The sequence below is a fragment of the Rosa chinensis genome, chromosome 7 (assembly GCF_002994745.2).
Source record: "Rosa chinensis cultivar Old Blush chromosome 7, RchiOBHm-V2, whole genome shotgun sequence".
Classification (NCBI taxonomy): domain Eukaryota; kingdom Viridiplantae; phylum Streptophyta; class Magnoliopsida; order Rosales; family Rosaceae; genus Rosa; species Rosa chinensis.
Window position 1 is genome coordinate 18073125 of NC_037094.1, and position 24873 is coordinate 18097997.

Here is a 24873-nt window from a genome sequence, read left to right on the forward strand (position 1 = left end):
TCATAAGCTCCGTGTTTCTGTTTTTCTTCTACGATGTAGAATATAAGGCATTTCTTTCACTTGATAAAGGAATAAATATGGACAGATCATCTCGTCAAATATACAGATATTTTTGGTTGCTTATCCTGGTACTATAATTTACTGCCCTCTCACTCCAAGAATAGGAGAAACCATTCGAGTAAAAACAGCAGAAAATTACATAGAGCTCCATAAAGATAAAAGAACATCAACTCTGGATATTGTACCAACTAGCTCAATAGTTGCAAATATCAACAGCAACCCAACAAAGAGCGTATGGTGACCATGGTAATTAGCAATTCATGTTTTCAGGGGGGGGCAAGAGCCCTTCTCTTTTTGCCATTTCATAGAGTGCAATGGCTGTTAAAACCTTTGCATCGGCTGTCATGCGCCAGAGCTTTTCATATGGGAGCACACGAACCCTAATCAGCTCTCCATGGTCACGAAGACCTGTTTCTTGACCTTGCAGCTGATCAATAAGCTCTTTATCCACCTGCCCTCTGTACAGATAGAGGCTGAGTTCTTCATCACACCCTCCCTAATAATGAAAAAACAAAAAAGGTGATCTTTTACTGGTAGGTGTAACACAAAAGAGATCTTCAGGGTTCTGAGTTTCAATCGTCATTCCAGAAAAGGATTAAGGCCAACTTACAGGAGAAGGAAATATTCTGCATCCAGTAGATTGGTCGAGGAAGGCTGTGAGGTCCACCATGTCTTCTTGTTTTAGGCATATGCCAATCTCTTCTTCCACCTGGAGTGTTATAATAAGAATAATGTAACTTAGCTTTAGGTTAAAGTTGTAAAACTTACATCTTACACTTAGTACTCGACTGTTGATTATCAAAAGAAGCTGAAAATAGTCAAACAAATAAAATTTCAAGAGATTCTAAAAAGCAACATACTCAGGATCGATAGAAATATACGAAGACAAGTTGGAAAAATAAAAGTATTGAACAAGGCATATTTGCATAAGCAAGAACAAGCAGTAATGAATCTCAAGAGTACCTTGTAAAGAAACTAGATTGGTTTTTCTGAGGAATGGACGAAACAAAAAAGAGAAAACCAGTACCAAGTTAAAGAGAGGAAAAATAAATAAAGTAATAAAACTCTCCAAGACACAGAGGCCGGAGGAAAAGCATATTATTGATCACTAAAAAGCTTATGGTTTTGTGGTGATGATGGATATGGCTATCAACTGAACTATAACCAACCACCGTCTTTTTTGGCTCAAGCAACCATCATATTCATACATTATTGGAACAATAATCTTTTTAATAAACCAAAACCATAGCTTGTGGTTTACGAGGAATCTAAATTAATTTTCAGCTGATTACGTGAACTTTCCAAAATACAAGAAGGATACATACATACGAGAGAGAGAGAGAGACCTCACGGATTGCGGTGCCGAGAAAATCACCCTTGTCATCATCCAACATTCCAGCAGGCAACTCCAGTATGATCCTTCCAACAGGTACTCTAACCTTCGATATGCAACAATTTTTAATAGGGTTTGATTACATGGAAGTACAATGCCGTAATTTCTTTTTGCGATAATATAGAAATTAGGATGAACGTGATTTTCCGATTTAAGTAAAGCATCATAATGTCATAACAGATACTCTAAAACACCAAAATGAAATGAAGAGCTACCTGTTCAGTAAGAACAGCATAAGCCTTGCCCTCCGATTCCAAAAGTATAAGCACAGCTACAGCCGGTCCGCGTGCAAACACAATACCTGGAACCTAAATATGTTTTAGTTTCACAACAAACAAATCAACAACTATGGCCACCAAAACATACCATTAGAATATAAAAGACAAGTATGTATATGACTAGATACCTTTTTCCCTGTTTCTTTATCAACCACATCGGCTTCAAACTTCAGAAACCCAATCCTCTTTTCAAACATATCCACACCCTATTATAACCCAACTGATCAGTTCCAAGACTATGAACTTATCAAAACCAAATCAATTCAACCACTTTAAAGAAGGACTGGTTCACCTGAATTAGAACTCGTTTCAGAGCCAAAGAACCGTCGCGTAGAATCCCACTTTCACTCTCCATGTTCTTCAGCCACTGCTTAAACAAAGACGAATCAATAGCGCTCCTGCAACGTTTTACCATCATTATGAGTACTTGGGTTCAGTTCATATCCGAAGTTTTAGACTTTTCTGAAGAACAAGGAAGGGAAAAGCGTGACTGGCCTGAACTGGGAGGAGGAGATGTGGGGGGCGGCGACGATCTGGACGGGCTCGGCGGCGAGCTGACTCGGGAGAGTGAGGGAGCGAATCAACGGTGGCGGGTCGGATGACGTTTTGCAGGTGAAGGATCGAAGGGCGAGGCGTGTTCTGGGGAGTGTGAGTGTGGTTCTGGTGATCAACGACATGGAAGCTTGAACAAGCTTGCTACAACCAACGGGGAGCTCTACGCACACGTGTGTTTGTTGCCCAAATGTTTTTGTTTTGCAAACGACACGTCGTGCATGGTTCTACATCAAACCCGAAATTGCGAACCTTGATTTTTACTTTTTTAGTGAAATGGCCAATAATGTTGTATTTTTTATTAATAAATTAAATTATAAAATTTTCAGGTAAGACCTCCTTGGATTTATGATTTACTTGCTGAGTTACCTTGTAATTGAAGTAGTTGGGGGCAGTTCCTTTTGATAAGCTAATTGATGATTAAAGCTATTTCGAATCCAAAAAAAATTCGAGTAAGATTATGGTATAGACAGCCTGGTGGCCTATCCTTAACCGGTTGAAAATCATAAAATGATTGAAAGTTTGAAACCAAACTACGACGTACCAATTGAGTCATGATTCATGACTCAGACCCACAAACAAATACATGTGTTCCAATATAACTCAAAGTTGTGAATAGCTTACTTAAAAAGTTTGCTCACCTAACATTATTCTATAAGGAATGCGTCGGTGAGCTGTGATCTGTTGGTAAATTATAATTCCAACATTGTAAAGGTCATGGGTTCGATTCTCATTGACATATATAAGGGTGGGGTGGGCTAAGGGTTTTAAAAAATAATAATAATAAAAATAAAAAATAAAAAAAATAAAAAATAAAAACATTATTCTATAAATCAAGCTCTTGGAATAGCTTAGCAATGTAACTTAAAGAAAAATATTAGCAAGACTCCAGTTCTTTTTGTTTTTATTTCTCAGTTTGAGTTATTTATATGAGCTTTTATCACTACTAGAGTCAAAGCTTTCTTACACCGGACAGAATGATACCCAACTTTTAAAAGTGATCAAAGAGATACCTAGACTTACAAAAATTGATCAACTTTATACCTCTGTCCATTTTCCGTCACATCTCCGTTAAAGTTAAGAGTTATATACAACTTTTCACTCAACTTTTAGTTGGAAATGACAATATTATCCTCTAATTCTTTCTTTTTTTGCTTTTTCTGTTCTCCTTCTTCCTCGTTCTTCTGCAATCTGTGAGCTTTTTGTAATTGAAATTCAAAAATTTTGTAGAATTAGAATCCGAAACAGAATATAGAGATGCACAAATGCAAAATCAAGCCCACAAATTGAAGTAATTTGTGGTCAGAGGGCCATCAACCATCTATAACCCAATCTTTTTATTCTGCAAAATTAAAATCTTCCATTCAATTTCAATTCCACCATTGATCTTAGAAACAAATAAAGTTGGGGAGAGATAGAGATGTAGAGATTGAAGATGAAGCAATCAACAAAGTAAAATAAAAAATAATTGAAAAACAGTATTTGTGTAAAGGGCCCTTGTGTAAAATATTATTATAACCCTACAAAACACCGCACCACATGTAATCAATTTTAACAGAGAAGTTACAAAAAATAAACCGATGTATCATGTTGATTTGTTTTTAAAAATTTAGATAACATTTTGATCACTTTTGAAAGTTATGTATCATTTTGTCTAGTGTAAGAAAATTTTGACCCTAGTAGTGATAAAAATTCCATTTATATCTATATCTATAAAGAGTCATCATTTACAGGGCCAGCCCTGAGGTGACGTTAGTGCCTTGGTGGTGCAACCGCCACACCAGGCATCCGATATTGGGAGGTCTCGAGAAAAACAATATATATAGCAAAACACCTGATGCACGTTTTTCCTTACTTGCCTACCTCGTGCGTAAAGTATATAGGGAAAAAGATGCAAACAGTACCTGACCTTTGACCCATTAGTAACTTTAGTACCTGACAAAAAAAAATATCACTTTGGTACCTCAAGTTCGAACCACGACCCAACATTAGTATCTGGACCGTTAACTCCGCTTAACTCCGTTAAGGAGACTGCCAGCTGTCATATTTTAAAGGGTATTTTCGTCTATTTGTATCTTAATTAATTTTTTTTTTCTTTAAGCATTTTTTCCTCTCTCTCTCTCTCTCTCTCTCTCCTTTCTTATCGTCTTCTTCCCTCTCTGCAGAGCAACCTGCAGATTCCTCATCCTTCCTTCAAGTGTCTAGGACTATAATCCAACTCCTGCTTGGCCTTCTCACACGAATAGACCCATTGATGCCTTAGAACATAAACAATCGGCGGACTTCCAAAGGAAGCTTTGATTCCATCAAAATCAACCCAAAAATACTCAAACCAAGATGCAATCTTTGCATAAAAAAACTTCAAACATTCATACACAATAACCAAATCCAGAAAGCATGAATAAGAAGAAAAGAAAAAAGTTAGATATGAGGACGCAACTGCTTAGTCTTCCCTCCAATTAATCACGAAAGCCTCCACCTCCTAACATCCCCATCACTATCGTCTTCTTCATCATTGCCCCTGCAATTGTTTTCTTAGTCCAATTTCTACAAATCGGGGCGATTTCGCCGAAGAAAGTCGATACCCAGGTCAGAAAACGCGGCGAAAAGCAACCCAAAACCCAAAGGTACTCAACTCTAAATTGGGGAGGAGGATGGTTGCTGGTGTTTCAAAGCAACTGGGTTCTGGTGAAATTGGGGAGTTAGGGGAAGAGGAAGAAATTCATGAAATTGATGTGGAGGAGATCGAAACGACGAGGCAGAGCATCGTTTGAAATTGATTTTGAGGGAACGGCGGGGAATTGGGGAAAGGTTGGGGCTTTGGATGTAAAGATTTGGGTTTAGGGTTTAGGGGAGATCGTCCTCTTATTCATATCGGGGAGATCGCGGCGGTGGCTTGTGCATTGAGGAAGGGGGAGACTGCGGCGGCGGTCGAGTTTCGGGTTGTCCCTCGCAGGACTGATCGCTGGTAGGGATTTGTGTGGAGGGGTCGGAGGCGGCATCGTGACGGGATCGTGGCTGCGTGGTGGTTGGGCTATGCTCGGACATATCCGATCTGGATTGGGTTTCTCAATTCTTCTTCACATTGACACTAGCTCTGTTTTACTTGGCTGAACAAGGACGAAGAGAAAGAAGAAGAGATTGAGTAGAAGGATGAGGAATCTGCAGGTTGCTCTGCAGAGAGGGAAGAAGAAGATAAGAAAGGAGAGAGAGAGAGAGAGAGAGGAAAAAATGCTTAAAGAAAAAAAAAATTAATTAAGATACAAATAGACGAAAATACCCTTTAAAATATGACAGCTGGCAGTCTCCTTAACGGAGTTAAGCGGAGTTAACGGTCCAGATACTAATGTTGGGTCGTGGTTCGAACTTGAGGTACCAAAGTGATATTTTTTTTTTGTCAGGTACTAAAGTTACTAATGGGCCAAAGGTTAGGTACTGTTTGTATCTTTTTCCCAAGTATATATCTCCTGTAAAACGCTAGAACCAGATAATATTCATTATCACATCTCTCTGATTTTCCAAATAGGTAGCTTCGATGTCACGCACCATGAATTAATTACTATATATTATACTCATTAATGAACAAGTATGCTACAAGATCTCGATTTCCTCATTGACTTCACTTAAATAATCAATATATATATATAGAAGACGATCGAATCACAATGCTTTGATTTGGTTGATCAAACACGTCCTCTGGTTAATGACTCATAATTAAAATTCACAAGATCCGATCGAGAGTCTAATATCAGAACAATAACGAATCATCGACCGTTTTCAGAGAGTAAACTGGCGGATGCCGCGGCGAAGCTTGCAAAATTGAGGTTGTGCTCCCTGGAGTGGGCGAACAGGCCACCAACCTCACTGATTTCCATTTTGAGGAATGATGGCCTCCCTGGGCCTCCCTGATCATGCCACGGCTGTTGGGTCCTGTTTCTCTGCTTTCCTGTTGTTAGTCATACTCTTTAGTGTTGTTTTGTTTTTCTTTAGCTCTGTTTCTTCCTAGCTCTGTTTCACTTTCAGTTGTACTCTCTCTTCTTTGCCCTTGAGGCTTAATGAAATTTCCTTTCTACGACCAAAAAAAAAAAAAACTGGACATTCATCTGAATTCTGATGTGTACTTGATTCTATGTATTCAGATTCCTCACAAATGATGTGGCTGATGTCTTCATTCTATGTATTCAAATTCCTCTCATATGATGTGATCTTTTGTCTCCCACTGCTGACAGAAACGTATAAACCAGCCATAAGATCGATAAAAAAACAAATGAAAAACCAGCTAATACACCGAAAAAAGTAGCAAAGACTTCACTACTTGGTCCTCATTTATGTATATCTATATATATGGATTATGGAGTCACATGCTTCCGAGTCTCAACTTTCATTTTCATCTGCTGAGACGAGAGATCAGATCTCACTCTCACTCTCTCTCTCTCTCTCTCTCTCTCTCTCTCTGCTGAAGGATCAGACGAGAGATGAACTTCTGGAGTGCTTTCGTTTACCTTATCCTCACCTGGACATTGATCCAAGCCCTCCTCTACTCAATTTCAAGAGCCAAAAACACCTCCAAAAAGCTTCCACCAGGTCCAAAACCGCTTCCAATCCTCGGAAACCTTCTCCTACTTGGTGACAAACCTCACAAATCTCTTGCCAAACTTGCCCAAATTCATGGCCCTTTAATGTCCCTAAAACTTGGACAGGTAACCTCCATAGTTGTTTCTTCATCAGCCATGGCCAAACAAGTCATGCAAACCCATGATCAATTCTTCTCCAACCGAACAATCCCCGATTCCATTCGAGCCCTTGATCACCACATTGTTGGCTTGCCATGGATCCCTGTCTCACCCCTCTGGAGAAACCTAAGAAAAATATGCAACACTCAGCTATTTGCCAACAAGATGCTTGATGCTAACCAAAACCTGCGACGCAAAAAAGTGGAGCAACTCCTTGAATCAGTCCATAAAAGCAGCCTGAGTGGGGAAGCAGTTGACTTTGGTAGGGCAGCTTTCACCACAACACTCAATTTGCTCTCTAATACAACTTTTTCAATTGATTTAGCAGACCCGAGTTCCAAAATGGCCAGGGAGTTCAAGGAGATGATGCATAATATTATGATCGAGGCTGGAAAACCAAACTTGGGGGACTATTTTCCTGTGCTTAGGAAGATTGATCCTAATGGCAGAAGAAGGAGAATGATAAAGTATTTTGGAAAGATAATAGATTTAGTTGAAACAATAGTTCAGCAGAGGTTGGAGCTGAGAAAATCGACTGAATCTGCAACAAAGAACGATGTGTTGGATACCCTTCTCACTATTACAGAAGAAAACAGTGAGGAGCTCAACAAAAATCAACTATATCATTTCATACTGGTCAGTTTGTATTACCTTTTTCATTTTCAATTGCTTTTAGTTTCCTAATAATTGAGCTTCTAAAATAGTGGAATTTTCTTAAGTAACCGGGTGTTTGCCATACACCTATTTTGTTAAATATTTTAGACCATTGAATTAACCTATTTTGTTAAATATTTTAGACCATTGAATTAGTAATATATTCAATGGTCCAAAATATTTAAAATTTGGTAATCTGTTTAGGCCTTAACCAATTATTGTTTGATTATTAATTATAAATTGACAATTACGTTTTTTTTCTTTTAAAAAAAGACTAAATTCTACTTATTACCCTGTACTTTCAAGGATTCATCAGTTCAGTCCCTACACTTCTAATTTAATCAGAAAAGTCCTTGCACTCTCTAATTTCATCAAATCAATCCAATCCGTCACCACTCTGTCAATTTTCTAGGAAAATTTTCAAACTACCCATCTGCATTCACAACACTAACACATCGGCGGGCTGCCTAGCGATGGGTAGTTTGGGAATTTTTCCTATGAAAATGTCCCACGTCAGCATTTTAACAGCGAATATTGACAGAATAGTGATAGATTGGATCGATTTGATGAAATTGGAGAGTGCAAGGACTTTTCTGATTAAATTAGAAGTGCAGGGACTGAACTGATGAACCCTTGAAAGTATAAGGTAGTAAACAAAATTTAATCCTTAAAAAGATTTTTTTTAAAAAACTTCTAACCTAGGCTCACCGAATTACTATTAGTTAAATAATCTTTATTACTAATTAATTTTATCATTAACCAATTAATGTTTGATTATCAATTGACAATTACATTTTTTCCTTATTAAAAACAAAAACCTTCTAACCTAGGTTCATGGAATTAGTATTAGTTAAATATTCACTACATCATTTACAAGATTATCAACCATTTTACAATTTCGACAATTTTTGTGTTGTAAACATGATAAAATTGATATTAGACCAAAAGATATGTAAGTACTCAGTATTATAAAGAGGTTCTCCATTTGATAAAAGTTGTCCAACTATGATATTTACATCTTTGACCACTCAATTACAATAACCACAATAAGTGTGGTCATAAGTCGTAATTTTAGTTCTACTAGGTGTAATTTATTATTTTGACAATATTTGTTACATATTTTTGAACAATATTACATATCAAGATATTCTAAAAAATATATATATATATATATATATATATATATATTACATATCAAGATGACAAGATAGAATGTGTTGTTAATATGGTAAATTTTATTTTTTAAAATGACACATGTCAACATTTAAGGGTATGACATACATCAAGGTACGTACCCTAGACGATACCCTAAGATAGTAATGTATGACAGTGTTATTCGCACATCTAAAAAGTCATTTTGCACTTATTTTGTGAGTGTTTGAAAATAATAAAATGTTAAATTTTGCACTGTAGAATGATTTTCTAGAAGTGTGAATAACAACTACAGAATGCTATTAATTGTACTAATTCATATGACACTCAGAGATATGTTAAAGAGCTCAAGTTCATCACAACGATATATTACTTTTATTTTCAATGCAATACATTTTTGGTCTAGTCCAGTTCAATATAATGCTTACTGGTTATGTGTTTGGATAGGTTCTTTTTGTTGCAGGGTCAGACACAACAACATCCACATTCCAATGGGCAATGGCAGAGGTCTTGCACAACCCTGAAGCTCTGTCAAAAGCACAATTAGAGCTTAACGAAGTAATTGGCAAAGGCAATCCAGTTGAGGAATCAGACATTACTAGACTTCCTTACTTGCAAGCCATTATTAAAGAAACATTTCGTATGCACCCTGCAGTTCCTTTGCTACTTCCCCGAAAAGCCGAATCAGATGTAGAAATTGAAGGCTCCACAGTCCCAAAGGGTGCACAAGTGCTTGTTAACGCATGGGCCATTGGCAGAGACCCAAGTATATGGGACGACCCGGATTCATTCAAGCCGGAGAGATTTTTGGGGTCTGAACTTGATGTTAGAGGCCGGAATTTTGAACTTATTCCATTTGGCGCCGGCAGGAGAATATGTCCGGGCTTACCATTGGCAATCAGAATGTTGCACTTAATGTTGGGTTCTCTTATCCATTCCTTTGTTTGGAAGCTTGAAGGTGGAGTTACACCAGAGAACATGAACATGGATGATAAGTTTGGACTCACCCTAGAGATGGCTAAACCCTTGAGAGCTATCCCTATCCCTCTGTGAAAATTGTTGCACTAGTATTTTGTTTTGCTGTTCCTGTCCCTAATTTCTCAGTTTCTCTTTTTCTCTAGTGCTGCACATTATAATAAGTTTGGTCTGTAGACTCGGATTGTCTGGAAAAAATAAAATTCTTGCATGGAAAAGTAGAAGCAACTGAAACTGATTGTTTCTCTAATAAAATCAGTCATTAATTTCTATGGTGGCTGCTTACTACAACATTTTAGACATGTGTTTTCTGTTTTACCAGATACATACATGTGGGCTATCATTTTATTTGGGCAGCTTTCTTCCACATCTGAAGTCTCTCACAAAGAGATGGGGCCACATATTTCTGAGAGAGTCGTCGTTACGTCGTATACGGGCAGCCATACTTAAGAATTCATCAGATAATTTATTAATTTAATGCGTCTAGCTTTACTGTCATCAAAAAATTTATGTGCATAAATATTTAGCATGATTTTTGTTTAATGTGTATACTGTAAATTTGTAACCATATGAACATGAAGAGATAAAATATCAGTGCAAAATGGATTAGGCAAAATATTCATTACCTCAATATTATCCAAAAAAATATTCATTATCTCAATCAAGGCACCTCTCAGCTTTTTAGTATAACATCTCTTGAACATGAAGAAAATACAAACTGTAAATTTTAAAGTGACAATCAGTTTTTTTTTTTTAAATGGTCAAATTGGCTACCCTCAAGTCTTAATTAATGAAAACACTTAAATAATCTATAACCTAAAATTAAATAGAAAGAATCACATAGGAATATTCCATTAATTTATGATAGAATCATTTGTCGAAAAATGAGCAAGACCCAAATAAAGTAATTCAAGTTTGACGGTGGGATATGACGGTTGAAAACAAGAGTAATAGATCCAAAAAAAAGATGACCTTACTAGGGATGTAATTTGTGATTCACCTACTATTACTCTCATATTTTTAATTCGTAATAATAATTTAAATGTAACATCTAGAATTAGAATAGTGAATGAAAAGTAATATTTATGCACATAAATTTTTGGTGAAAATCTAGCTAATAAACCGAAAACATGAGCAAAGACTGGAGTACTGGACCGACGTACTTTGTCTATTAAACAATAAACTTCACTCATTTTTCTACGTACTATTAACTATTATATATAGAGACGCATGTTTCCAAATTCCAAGTACAAACTTCCCATTTCATTTGCTGAGACAATACTTTTTCCTCTTTCTTTACTGAAGGGTAAGACAGAGAGATGTACTGCTGGAGACTGGAGTGCTTTCGTTTACCTAGCCTTATCCTCATCTGGACATTGATCCAAGCCCTCCTCTACTCAATTTCAAGAGCCAAAAACACCTCCAAAAAGCTTCCACCAGGTCCAAAACCGCTTCCAATCCTCGGAAACCTTCTCCTACTTGGTGACAAACCTCTCACAAATCTCTTGCCAAACTTGCCCAAATCCATGGCCCTTTGATGTCCCTAAAACTTGGAAAAGTAACCTCCCTAGTTGTTTCTTCAACAGCCATGGCCAAACAGGTCCTCCAAACCCATGATCAATACTTGTCCAATCGAACAATCCCCGATGCCATTTGAGCCCTTGATCACCACCAGTGGTGGATTTAGGATCTGAAAATTGGGTGGGCTACATTTTTAGATCTCTTTCTTTGGGCGAAGCCTAAAATTTATTTTTAGTACAACTATACACAAGTGTAGGAGTTGAGTATGTATCATTGAAATGGGGATAGCAATCACAATCCCAACAACTAGTGCAGCAAGAGTAGGGTTGATCAGTGTGTGTGTATTGTGGAAATGATAGAAGAGTTGATTTGTCTTCTCAACCATAATTCATTTCCACCAATACGTTAAAACTTTAGACCAAATTACTCTTTTTGGCTCCATCTAAACCAACCCAAATAAAGAACCAAGAAAACGGAAGACGAAGGTTGATTCACACATAATTTTTTTCCTTTCTTGAAGTAGAAGTAACCTGTTTTAGTTCGGTATTAGATTGTGCTATAGGTATACTTGAGAGATTTTCGACCAAAACTTGGGTTGGGTTATTGCCCAACCAACCCCCTTGACTTAGTTATGCCCATGATCACCACACTGTTGGCTTGCCATGGATCCCAGTCTCTCCCGTTTGGAGAAACCTTAGAAAAATATGCAACACTCAGCTATTTGCCAACTGTAAGATTTTTAATGGACTTATCATTTTATCAATACTCAATAACGAATGCAACAACTTAGCTACATATCTTGCAGATAAGTAAGGGCATCTCCAATAGAGTAGCTATATATAACTATTTTAATACAAAATTCAACTCAACAGACTAGCTATAGGTAAGTTAAATTTAACTATAGCTAAAATGGCTAGCTATATTTAGCTAGAGTATCCTATATAGCTAAAGCAAAAGTTATATTTCTCTATCATCTTTTGTCCACATGTCAGTTTACGATTTGGTAAAACATAGTATATTATGTACAAATAGTTACCATTACTGAAGCAACATTGTTAAACTAATAGCTATATTTCACAACTTTAGTTAAATTTAACTGAAAAACAATTTCTACTGTTGGAGGTTGGGTAGGGATAACAAAAATTCCTAGTGGGGCGGAGCTCCATTGGATACCCGCCTCTAGTGAGGGGAGGATTCGGGGACAAGTGGGGAATGGGGATGGGAATCCCCAATTCCCGCTATCTAAGATTGGGGATGGGGCGGGAATGGTATTGTGATCCCCATCCTCAAACCCACCCCTATAATATATACATATATTTAATTTATATATACTTTAATTATATATATTTATATTAGTTTTTTTTTATATAATATAAATAATAAATATATACATTTTCTTTACTTTACGAGAAATTTTTCCATCCTACCGTCGCACCAGATGGATATGTGACGTTCCAATGAAAAACTTCCATGTGGAATTTGTTGCCAACTCAAATCCACATTGAACACCAATTTCTCTGAATACCCCTCTCTCTTCCCTAGTTCCCTCTTCTTCTCCCTTCCCTTCAATCTTTCTCCAAACACCATAAAATTTTCTTCCATCCTCGTTGGTACCTCTCTGCGAAACCACCAAACTGAAACTCATGAAGCATTAAATTTAAAAAAGACGAAATCAAGAAGCAACCCACCGTAAACCCATAAATCAATTAGAAGTGAATCTACTCTGTCAATCAACCCTTCATAAGAAAAAACCAGTGAGAAGTTTTGATATCCATTAACATATTCTTCACCAAAGGAAAAAAAGAAAAAAGAAAAAAAACCAAACATATTCAAGGAAGTCAAGATTACGCATGGAAGATGACATTAATTAGGTGGGTGGATCAATTGAAACGCAGTTTCTGCAAACTTTTGAGCTTTAGTTGGATAAAATACCCAGGTCTACAAACCTAGATGAATGCATAATTCCAACAAAACATTGAGTGTTTCTAAATATAATAATTCAACTATGTCTAATTAATCTTCTGGAGCACAGTTTCCCATTTAAATTGAAATGATTTTCTAGAAACAAAATAATAGTTATGTAAATCAGATTCATGAGGTTTTTGACATAAGCTCAAGGATATAAACCAAATCAGGAAGAATAGTTCTTCAAAAGCAAATTTAAAAAGGCCTTTTTTCTCGTAAGATATTCAAAGTCGATCCGTGATTATGTTCAAGGTTCTGGTTTCTCCCTAAGGAATTGTAGAGCGGTTCGAGAAGAAAAAGAATGGAAAGAGAACTCTGGGCAGAGAGAAGAGAAAGGATATTCTAGACAAATTGGTTTTCAACACCAATCTGAGTCAGCGACAATATCCACATGGAAAATTTTTATTGGCCCATCACACAATCTAGGATAGAAAAATTTCTCCACTTTTACAATATAAAAGGCACTGTTCCTATCATTCTGTCTAACCCTAACTAAATTATGATGTATGAATTTAATCATGTTTTAATTTTATTTGTTGTAGATTTTGATTTTTAAAAAGATAATATGAGAAAAAAATTATTTTATTTATTAAATTCTTATTAGGGATTTGGGGCGGGGATGGGGACGGGGAATCCCTAATATATTTTTATTGGGGATTGAGGCGGGGATGGGGGTGGGGGTGGAGAATAACCATAGGGATAGGGATGATATTGTGATCCCCGCCCCATTGCTATCCCTATAATTGGGCAATGTTATGATATTTTAGTTTATGTACTTATTCACGATGGATACAATACATATTTTGGCCATTACTTGTATCATAAATATCTCCCAGATGTACATGACATGTTGATGAATGCCTATATTAACTAGGACTTAGAATCCTCTATGGGAGGTACTAAGCCCTATAATGCCTATAAAAAGAGTCTTACGTCCTTGCTCTAGCAATCGCAAGCACTATATTAAATTCTGCCCCATTGAGAGACTGCATACATGATTGCTCAGAGGTAGGGCTGGGCACGGTCCCAGACCAGCACTGGATTTACAAGGACCGGGACCGGGACCTGCTATCTTTCTTCGGGTCGGGCTTGTAGTTTCAGAGAACGGGGACCGGGCTAAACCTGGACCTGGACAAACAGGCCGGTTTTTCCTGGCTGACGGGCTTTTTTGCCCAGCCCTCTCGCCGACAACCATATCTCCAAGCACCGGAGCTTAGCCACCTGAATATCAATCCCTCATTCCAGAACCATCGAACCAAAACATCAATCAAAGACCATCCCGCTCCACCATCTCTCGACCTCCTCCACCCGCTCAAAGACTCGATCCGTTTCCTTCGCTTCCCCGAAACAACGCCAACCAAATTCCGTTACAGGAATCCTCACCAGGCACGAGACTGTGAATGAGCAAAAAGAAGAAGAATCGGGAAAGCCTAGTTTCAATTTCAATGGAATTTAAATCAGAATAATTGAATTGGTGATGTTCTGATGAAATTGGAAAATAGAAAGCTAAAGAGGATCAGAGGGAAGGGAAAGAGGAACTGAGGTTACTGAGGAAGAAGAAACTTTACTTCTTTTAGAAGAGATGAGAGGCTGGGTCCGTTGGGATTTAGGCTGGGACTGGAAATTGAGGAATTAGCCGAACTGAAGGAAGATGAAGATGAGGAAGAAGAAAAAGAAAAAGAAGTACTCGGGCCCATAGAAGGAATAAGTTATAGATAATTGATATTTTAATGACACATAATAAAAAAAACATATACATCTATGATATTTTAATAAAGTATTTGGGCCCAACGGGCTTTAATATATTTCAAAGTCCAGAACCAGGATTGGCCTGAAATTTATATATATGGGCCCGGGCCAGTAAAAACTTACAAATAATTTAAAAAAAAATTAAAAAAAAAACCTGAACCGGACAGGTCTGGCCGGGCCGGTTTTTCGGGTTTACTGGCTTTTTTGCCCACCCCTACTCAGAGGAGAAGATCTATTATGCCGGCCGGTCTGATTTTCGGGTTTACTGGCTTTTTTGCCCACCCCTACTCAGAGGAGAAAGCCATAATAGATCAATCGATTTTAATTTCTATATCATTATACTTTGTTCATCATACTTGTATATTTGTGTTCTTATTACAAGTGAAATTTTGATTAAGTTTACACTAACAAGATGCTTGTTGCTAACCAAAACTTGCGACCCAATAAAAGCAGCCCTAGTGGTGAAGTAGTTGACTTTGGTAGGGCAGCTTTCACCACAACACTCAATTTGCTGTCTAATACAATTTTTTCGATTGATTTTGCAGACCCGAGTTCCAAAATGGCCAAGGAGTTCAAGGAGATGGTGCATAATAATATAATATTATGATAAAGGCTGGAAAACCAAACTTGGGGGAGTATTTTCCACTGGTCACGAAAATTGATCCTAATGGCAGAAGGAGGAGAATGACAAAGTATTTTGGAAAGATTTTAGATCTGATTCACACTATAGTTGAGTGAAGGTTGGAGTTGAGAAAATTGACCGACTCTGCAACAAAGAATGATGTGTTGGATACCCTTCTCAACATTACAGAAGAAAACAGTGGGGCGATCAACAAAAATCAACTCTATCAACTAATACTGGTCAGTTTCCATTATCTTCTTGAAATTCTTGTCATTTTTTCAATTGCTTCGGTTACCATAATAATTGAGTGATCTATTCTTAATTGTATGATACTAAAAAAAAAAGTGTAGAACTATTTTATGGTACCTCCAAAAATGACTGCAATTATCCTGGTGTTCAGAATGACTTTTCAGAAGAGTGAATGAGATCTACATGCATGATTGTATTGTACTAAGACTGAGATCTAAATATAAATATAACACTCAGTTATGTTAAAGAGCTCTAGGTCAAGGCAAGATATATTACAGTCTAATCCAATACAGTTAGTATACTCGAGTGTACTCAGTTCAGTATGATCTTTACTGATTATGTTTGATGATAGGTTCTATTTGTCGAGGGGTCAGACACGTACAACTTCGATCATGTTGCAATGGGCAATGGCAGAGCTTTAACACAACCCTGCAGTACTGTTAAAAGAGTAGAAAAGAATACTTCAATTCAGGGTTAATTCGATAATTCTATTCATCCCACAATGAGGGTATATATACGAGTACAAAGGAGTAGTCAAACTCTAATAAGAAACAATCTTTCCATAATTACATGATATCCTAATTAAATAAAATTCTAATTACATACAGATTTACAGCGATTCTACACTCCCCCTCAAGTTGGTGCATAGATGTCTATCATGCACAACTTGTCAATTAAGCTGTTAAATACCTTTCTGCACACTCCTTTAGTAAGAAAATCAGCTAATTGCTCTTCTGAGTTTACAAATGGAAAGCAAATAACATTTCTGTCAAGATTTTCTTTAATAAAATGAGGGTCAACCTCCACATACTTTGTTCTATCATGCTGAACTGGATTATGTGCAATCTCAATGGCAGCTGTATTATCACAATGCAAATTCATAGGCTTTTTAAGCTTGTAACCCAGGTCTTCAAGACATTACGAATCCACAACATTTCACAGACTCCGTGTGCCATACCTCGGAACTCAGCTTCTGCACTTGATCTGGCAACAACTTTTTGCTTTTTGCTACGCCAAGTGACAAGGTTCCCTCCAACAAAAGTGAAGTACCCAGATGTAGAACGCTTGTCAGTTTTATCACCAGCCCATCTGCATCTGTGTACCCAACAACTTCCAATTCATCTTTTTTCTGAAACAGTAACCCTTTACCTGGCGCCATCTTCAAGTACTTCAAAATACGAAAGACTGCATCCATATGCTCTTCACTAGGACAATGCATAAATTGACTAACAACACTCACAGCATAAGCAATATCAGGTCTAGTATGTGAAAGATAAATCAACCTTCCTACAAGACGTTGATACCTCCCTTTATCAGTTGGAACTTGATCAGGATAAATAGCAAGTCTGTGATTCATCTCAATGGGTGTCTCCATTGGTCTGCAGTCCAGCATCCCTGTTTCAGCAAGTAAATCAATGACATACTTCCTTTGTGAAAGCAAAATCCCCTTCTTAGACCTTGCAACTTCAATACCCAGAAAATACTTCAGTTGTCCCAAATCCTTCATTTCAAACTCCTTTGACAGATACTTTTGCAATTCATTCATCTCTTTCGGATCATCCCCTGTAACAATCATGTCATCAATATACACAATAAGAGCTGTAATCTTACCATTCTTGCATTTGATAAACAAGGTATGGTCAGAATTGCTCTGTCTGTACCCAAAGGCTTTCATGGACTTTGAAAATCTTCCAAACCAAGCTCTTGGAGACTGCTTCAGGCCATACAAAGACTTCTTCAATTTACACACCTTGCCAACGTCACTTGGGTAATTCTTAACACCTGGGGGCACATCTATGTACACTTCTTCCTCCAAATTCCCATTAAGAAACGCATTCTACACATCAAACTGGTGCAAGGGCTAATCTTTGTTTGCTGCAAGTGAGATTTGAATCCGGACAGTATTAATCTTTGCTACATGTGCAAAAGTCTCCTCATAATCAATCCCATAGCTTTGTGTATATCCTTTGGCAACCAACCTCGCCTTGTATCTAGTAATAGTTCCATCTGCATTAAGCTTCACAGTAAATACCCAACGACATCCCACAGTCTTCTTTCCAACCGGCATAGGTACTAGCTCCCATGTTGCATTCTTTTGAAGAGCTTCCAATTCTTCATTCATCTCCTTTGTCCCTTTTGGATCCTTCAATGCTTCTTGCACGTTACTAGGAATAGATACAGTAGATAATTGATAAACAACAAGTGCATGTGACCCAGAAATCCTATGGTTAGACATAAAATTAGCTATAGGGTATTTAGCTTTGGCTTTGATATCTGGTTCATATTGTTTCTTAGGAATTCCCTTGGTAACCCTTTGTGATTTCCTAGGTTCGACACTTTCTAACCCAGACGATTCATTAAAGTTTAGGGGTACCTAAGGAGGATCATTCTAACCGGGATCTTCAGTTGGTGATGCAGAAGGGGGAATATCTTGTGTGTGAGCTTCAGATACGTCTTGATTTTTATTCAAGCTATCCAGAAAAGTCATCTCTTCTATCTCGGAATTCACAACACTCTGTTCAGCAGTTACATTTTCTGTTTCGGAATTCACAACACTCTGTTTGGCAGTCACATTTTCTGTTTCGGAATTCGCAACACTTCATTCGGCAGTAGCATTTTGTTCGGCAGTTGCATTATCTGTTTTGGAATTCGCAACACTTCGTTCTGCAGTCGCATGGTCTGTTTCGGAATTCACAATGCTCTGTTCGGCAACTGCATTTTCTGTTTCCGAATTTCTACCCTTAAATCTATCCTCCAAATTTTTCAAGTCTTCAAAGACATCAAAATCAATAATAGAACGAGGATTCCCTTCACAACCTCTCTCCCCCTGAAGGGAAGACTGAGAAACTCCCCCTGAGTAATAAGGCTCGGATTCACGAAAAGCAACATCAAGAGAGACATGTAGAGTGCCAGTAAGGGGACCATAACATCGATAACCCTTCTGGAAGTTAGCATAACCAACAAAGATACACTTACGGGCACGAGGATCAAGCTTGTTGCGTTGAGGCTTGGGAATATGAACATAGGCTATGCACCCAAATACTTGGGGCTCCAAATTAGGCATAGAAGGGATGGTCAAAAGTGTATGAAGCTTCTGATGAGGATTCTGAAACTCAATCACCCGTGAAGGAGTACGATTGATAAGATATGCTGCTGATTTTACTGCTTCTCCCCAATAGGACCGAGGTACATTCATGCCAAACAAGGAAGCACGAACAACTTCCATTAACTGCCTGTTCTTCCGTTCTGCTAAACCATTCTGTTGAGGAGTATAAGAATTGGAGGTTTGATAACGAATTCCATGTGACCGGCAAAACTCAATCATAGGGCCATTCACAAACTCTCCACCATTGTCAGACTGAAACACTCTGATGGATTGTTGATACTGAGTTGTCACCATTTTGTGAAATTCGGCAAACATTCCAAATACATCACACTTATTCTTTAGTAATGACACCCATGTCATGCGAGTGCAATCATCAATAAACGTTACGAAATACCGAGCTCCAGAAAGAGAAGGAATTTTCACAAGACCCTCGACATCGGAGTGAATCTTCATAAAAGGAATAGGACTTTTATTAAGACTTGGTGAATACGAAATACGGTGACTCTTGGCCAGTTCACAGATGTCACAGTGGAAATCCAAATCACTAACAACTGAAAACAATTGAGGTTGTAGCTTCTTAAGATAACGAAAAGATAGATGACGTAAATGGCAATGCCATAACCATACAGCTTCCTTCGCATTCTCTACCCCGTTGATCTGATTAGCCTGTCCCAAAAGATGCTTCTATTTCTTTCCATTCTCTGTCAGATCCAGATAGTATAATTTCCCCCTTCTAACACCATAACCAAGAATCCGTCGAGTCAGAATGTCCTGAAACACACAGAAAGACGGATAGAATGTCACAATACATGCAAGAGCTAAAATAACTTGACTAACAGACAGGAGATTATAAGCTAGTGATGGAACAACTAAGACAGATTCAAGGGTTAAGGTATCAGATAAAGCAATAGAACCTTATCTGGTGACTGGAGTTGGAGTACCATCAGCAGTAGAGACAACATCTTGAGGGGAGGTTTTTCACAAGACTTGGGTCATTGGTCATATGGTCAGATGCACCTGTATCAATTATCCATGTACTATTAAAAGTAACCTTACCCTTCATACCTGATTGCGCTACATTAGCGGGGGCATTGTCTAGGTAAACTTCCTCTTTAGTAGCAATAGCGGCCTTGCCCAGATTCTTTCTCAGTTTCTTAGTGAAGTCCCACCAATCAGGTCGGGTAACCAATCACTTCATAGCACCGCTCCTTGCTATGACCTAATTCCCCACAGATAATGCACCTTTTGTTTGCATATGGATTTGGTTTACCTAGAGGACGGTGTGGAGAAGGTCCTGAGAAGCCTGGAGGAGGACCCTGTTTGCGTTGAGCCATAACAGAAAATTCGGTAGTTACGGAATGCCCCATAGCCTGTTTCTCTGATTGCATCATTGAGGAATTCAGGATTTTCGCAGGATTGGATTTTCAAGGGTTTCAAGATGGATATGAATGTTTCGGAAAAAGAAAAGTTTTTTTTTTTGTTTCTTTTGTCCAAAAAAAAGATAAGGTGATGGTGGTTTGAAATACAAGATGGTTTGATTTCAACGGTGGTGGTACGCAGCGGTTTGTGGTGTTCTTCGGGATTCAAGATTCAGGATTCAAAGGATGTAGTGCAAGTTCAAAGGATTGAACCTGCTCTGATACCAAGTAGAAAAGAATACTTCAATTCAGGGTTAATTCGATAATTCTATTCATCACACAATGAGGGTATATATACAAGTACAAATGAGTAGTCTAACTCTAATAGGAAACAATCTTTCCATAATTATAGGATATCCTAATTAAATAAAATCCTAATTATATACAGATTTACAGTAATTCTACAAAAAGCACAATTAGAACTTTGCGAAGTAATTGGCAAAGGCAATCCAGTCGAGGAATTGGATATTGCTAGACTACCTTACTTGCAAGCCATTATCAAAGAAACTTTTCGTTTGCACCAAGGTCCTTTCTTACTTCCCCGAAAAGCCGAGTTAAAAGTAGAAATTGAAGGCTTGACAATCCCAAACGGCGCACAAGTGCTTGTGAACGTATGGGCCATTGGCAGGGACCCAACCCTATGGGATGACCCATATTCATTCAAGCCGAATAGGTTCTTGGGGTCTGAAATTTACTATATATAAAAAGTCAGTTAACTGTTCATAGCCGAGCCGAATAAAAAAATCAAGTGAAGATGATATACTACCAAACAGTTCAAATCCAGACAAAAGGAAGCTTGGTGATAATTCCAGATTTCACACACAGTGCTCTAGAGGGATTATATGCGCTTCACCCTCGGTATATATGACAAAAGTCTCCATCTACACCAATCTAGAAATCTCCATCTACACCGACAGAATCCTCTATCCACAACAACATTTGCTGTTCCAGTTTATCGGGTTTAGTGATTGATCAAAGCTTGATAGAGTTTTCTTCTTGATAACGTTAACTCTTTCAGATTATCAGGTTGATGAGAGCTTGATAGAGTTTGGGTTTCTTTTGATAGAGTTTGGGTTTCTATTTCATTAGACCTGATAAAAATCTTTTTTCTTTTGGGATTTTTGTTGTTTGTGGAATGCACAGAGAAAAAGAGGGAGAAGAGAATGGGGGAAGAAGAAAAGAAGAAGAAGAGAGATTAGAAACTCTTGCTTGCTTGAAGAGAAAACAAGTGGACGATATTTTTTTGATCTGAAATTTTCTGATTGAAGCTGTTTATGGGTTTTGTATTTAATGAGTCAAGAATTGGATGCTTCAAAATGGAATATATGCTGTTTTTGATATTGGGTTGTGATTGATTTTGCTTGCAGGTTTTGTTTCTTATTACTGTTTATGATTCAAGTGATTACTGTTTCAGAAGATTTGTGTTTCAGGTGTGGGTTATTTGCTTTCTTGCATGTTTATGGGTTTTGTATTTAATGTTTGAATTAAAGAAGTAATTTGAGGAAACTTACTCAAATGTTGAGAAAGAGAGAGAGAAAAAACGGGGAAAGAAGGAAAAGAAGACGGAGAGAGAGAGATCAAAAGTACCAGTCTCAAATGGGGAAGTTTTGGTTACTTCTGGAATGTGTCAATCCAAGCCATTAATTGGAAATTACAATAGGTTACTTTACCTGTTTGGATAGAAATCACATAAGTATAATTAGTTCACCCAGGAAAAGAAGTTTGTCAGAAGCAGATGGGTTCTGACTGAGATGATTTTTTTTTTTTGGATCTGGTGAGATGATTCTTTAGATGATTTTGCATTATGAGTATTCTAATAGAAAGCACAAACTTATTTGCAGTGTTTTTTTTAGGAAAGCCTTGAAGGAGCTTAATCATATGATTCAGCACCAAATTACTCCATTTTACTGGAGCTCAGGGAGTCAGGGCTGAGAAGAGAAGGGTCTGTTTTTGACCACAGAACTATTAAATATGTTCTTGCAATTTTAGAGACCAGAGTATGAAATGGGAGGAAACATCAGTCAATTATTTTTCTCTTGCAATGTGCTCAATGAGAAGATGAGAAAAAACTAAAATAAGATGTAGTTTAATTCCTTCAGCACAAAACTGTCGGTGTGTGTATATTTTGGATATAGGCATGCATGATCAAAACTTTCCTTGATATCTTATTACAAATTCATTCTCTTTGACATCTTCTATGTCTTATAGCAAAGTGAGTGTTCATCTACCTTCATTCACTCTACACAGAAATTTTGTTTCAAAATTGTTCAAGTGTAGGATGTGTTTAAGTTCTCCAGTTGTTCAAATACCATGTACAAGATAAGAATGTGGTATGCATGCCAAGGAAGTGACAAAATTAACAATCTCTTTTAGCGTCAAAACCAAACTGGTGACTTAATCTGTTGCTATGGATAAAGATATCATTAAACCAATAGCTAATTAGAGAAAATTATCAATTACACATTAACAAGTTTCAATGTTTCTAGATGGAGTAGTCGGGCAACCCATGGTATGTCTTGCTAGATTTGTTGTTCATGATGGTAGTATCTCTAAAGCAATATAGGTCTACTTTTCTTGAATGTTTTCGTTTCTTAGCATGAAGCTGCAACTTATAAATAAGATGTTTTATAGTTGTTGATATAATGACCATGTTAACTATATTTTATAGGCTTTTGAATTTAGTCCTTAAATAATATCATTGTAGTTCCAAAACCCGCAGTAAAGTGCGGGCACAATTTCTAGTTGATCTAAGAGGAAGGAATTTTGAGTTTATTTCATTTGGCGCCGGATATAGAATGTGTCCTGGATTGCCGTTGGCAATGAGAATGTTGCACTTAATGTTGGGATCTCTTATCCATTCATTTGTTTGGAAGCTTGAAGATGGAGTTACACCAGAGAACATGAACATATATGGATGACAATTTGGAGTCACCTTAGAGATGGCTAAACCCTTGAGAGCTATCCCTATCCCTCTGTGAAAATTATTGTAGAAGTATTTTGTTTTGAATAAAGTAAGGATGTATTTGCCAACAAAAGAAGTTAAGAAACAGAGGTATATTCCTGTCTTTGTTTCTCTTTTTATTCTCTAATAATGTTTTACATATTATAAAGTAGAGAGAAGATAAGGAGAGAATAGTTGGGAGAAAGTAGAAGTGTTCTCATTCAGTCTCATCAGCCTCCTTTATATAGAGGTAGAGTTTATATCAAAGTACATAACTAATGAGTATTTACGTGGACAACCACATAGATAATAATATTTACAACACCCCCCCTTAGATGTCCACCAATGAATGATGGTATTGGATGCACTTATTGTTGCCTCGTTACAAACTTTGCCAAGTAACAAAAATCCAGTAAGACAAAAATAACCCTGGTTGAAGGACAAAAAGAGCACAACGTGTATATGTCATAAGTAGTATACTTCTGGATGCTCCCTCTGATGAGAATCTCCCCTGATTATAGCAAGCCTCAATTTTGTATGCGATAAGTTCCATGTACCATGTACAGTGGTTTGATTTGTCTATCACTGAAGTGAGACCATGTGTGTTTTGCATATAGGGGCTCGCAAATTTTCACACCCGCAAAGTTTAAGCAATACCAACAAAACTAGACTATTTTCAATAAGCCGTACCTCATATGATAAGATTAGAAACAATCTCATATGCTCAAATTCATGCACAAGGTAATAGCTAAATGATTTAAAGAAATTGACACATTTAGCTTTATATAGTTTAAAACATTGAAATATCATCATGGCATACCCAGCCATACACATCAATATCTTTACGTTTTGATATGTCTCATATAAGCTCTTTGAGAGCTCTAAGTAATTCATAACTTTGCGAAAGTTAAAATATGTTGCAACACTATAATCATAATTCGAATTCAATTTCGTAGTCTTGTCATAGTACTCATCGAGGCAATTTGGGTCACGTTAACTATAAATGAATGAGTACATATATATGAGCTAGCTTAAGACTTTTTGATTCTATGAGTGGGCTTCAGGCTCTTTCAACCTTTCATGGACTTGCATTTGAATTATTCATGTATTTGAATCCCTTGAGGATTTAATAAGCAATACGCTTATAATGACACTTTAACTTTTGAGATTTTTCTTTTAGCAATTTGTCTTTAAGATCTTCATAATATATGATGACAACGTGCCATAAATCTCCCGTCAATATAACAGCTATATGTGACACTGTACTTATAGAAAATTGTCATTCATATAAGGGAAGGTATTCATAATCTCATGTCTTTATAAATAGACATTGTGTCATAGTGATTTATCTTCACTTTTGACAAATATCCTTTCGTACCATATGTAGGGTTAAAGGTCGAAGAATTCCATCACGTTTCAAATATTCAATTTCATTGGAATTGCCTCTTTCCAATTTGGCCAATACTATACTTTGTCGACATTTATAATGAAACGTGGTATAACAT

General features: G+C 37.2%; 2 protein-coding genes, 1 long non-coding RNA gene and 1 pseudogene across 4 annotated transcripts; 2 read left to right on the top strand and 2 right to left on the bottom strand.

Moving 5' to 3' along the window:
- Nucleotides 1-36: 36 nt before the first annotated feature.
- Nucleotides 37-2457, bottom strand: LOC112175345 (nudix hydrolase 14, chloroplastic). Its single transcript, XM_024313020.2, has 7 exons — nt 2227-2457; nt 2024-2129; nt 1860-1937; nt 1669-1761; nt 1407-1499; nt 671-769; nt 37-556 (listed from the first exon to the last, which is right to left on the bottom strand). Exons 1-7 carry the CDS (start codon nt 2406-2408, stop codon nt 311-313), a joined length of 897 nt encoding a protein of 298 aa, XP_024168788.1. The 5' UTR covers nt 2409-2457; the 3' UTR covers nt 37-310.
- A 4187-nt stretch (nt 2458-6644) lies between these two features.
- On the top strand, nt 6645-10070 carry LOC112175255 (geraniol 8-hydroxylase). 2 transcript variants are annotated; one of them, XM_024312917.2, is made up of 3 exons: nt 6645-7278; nt 7345-7652; nt 9270-10070. In XM_024312917.2, the coding sequence occupies exons 1-3, from the start codon at nt 6759-6761 to the stop codon at nt 9873-9875; spliced, it is 1434 nt and encodes a 477-aa protein (XP_024168685.1). In that variant the 5' UTR covers nt 6645-6758; the 3' UTR covers nt 9876-10070. The 2 variants fall into 2 exon arrangements, with proteins under 2 accessions (XP_024168685.1, XP_024168684.1); XM_024312916.2 differs by having other exon boundaries at nt 6646-7652.
- Nucleotides 10071-11075: 1005 nt separating this feature from the next.
- LOC112177522 lies at nt 11076-23405 on the top strand (annotated as a pseudogene).
- On the bottom strand, nt 14070-15308 carry LOC121050717. The gene is made up of 2 exons (XR_005803638.1): nt 14852-15308; nt 14070-14713 (listed from the first exon to the last, which is right to left on the bottom strand). It is a non-coding gene; the product is annotated as an uncharacterized LOC121050717 (long non-coding RNA).
- Nucleotides 23406-24873: the final 1468 nt, after the last annotated feature.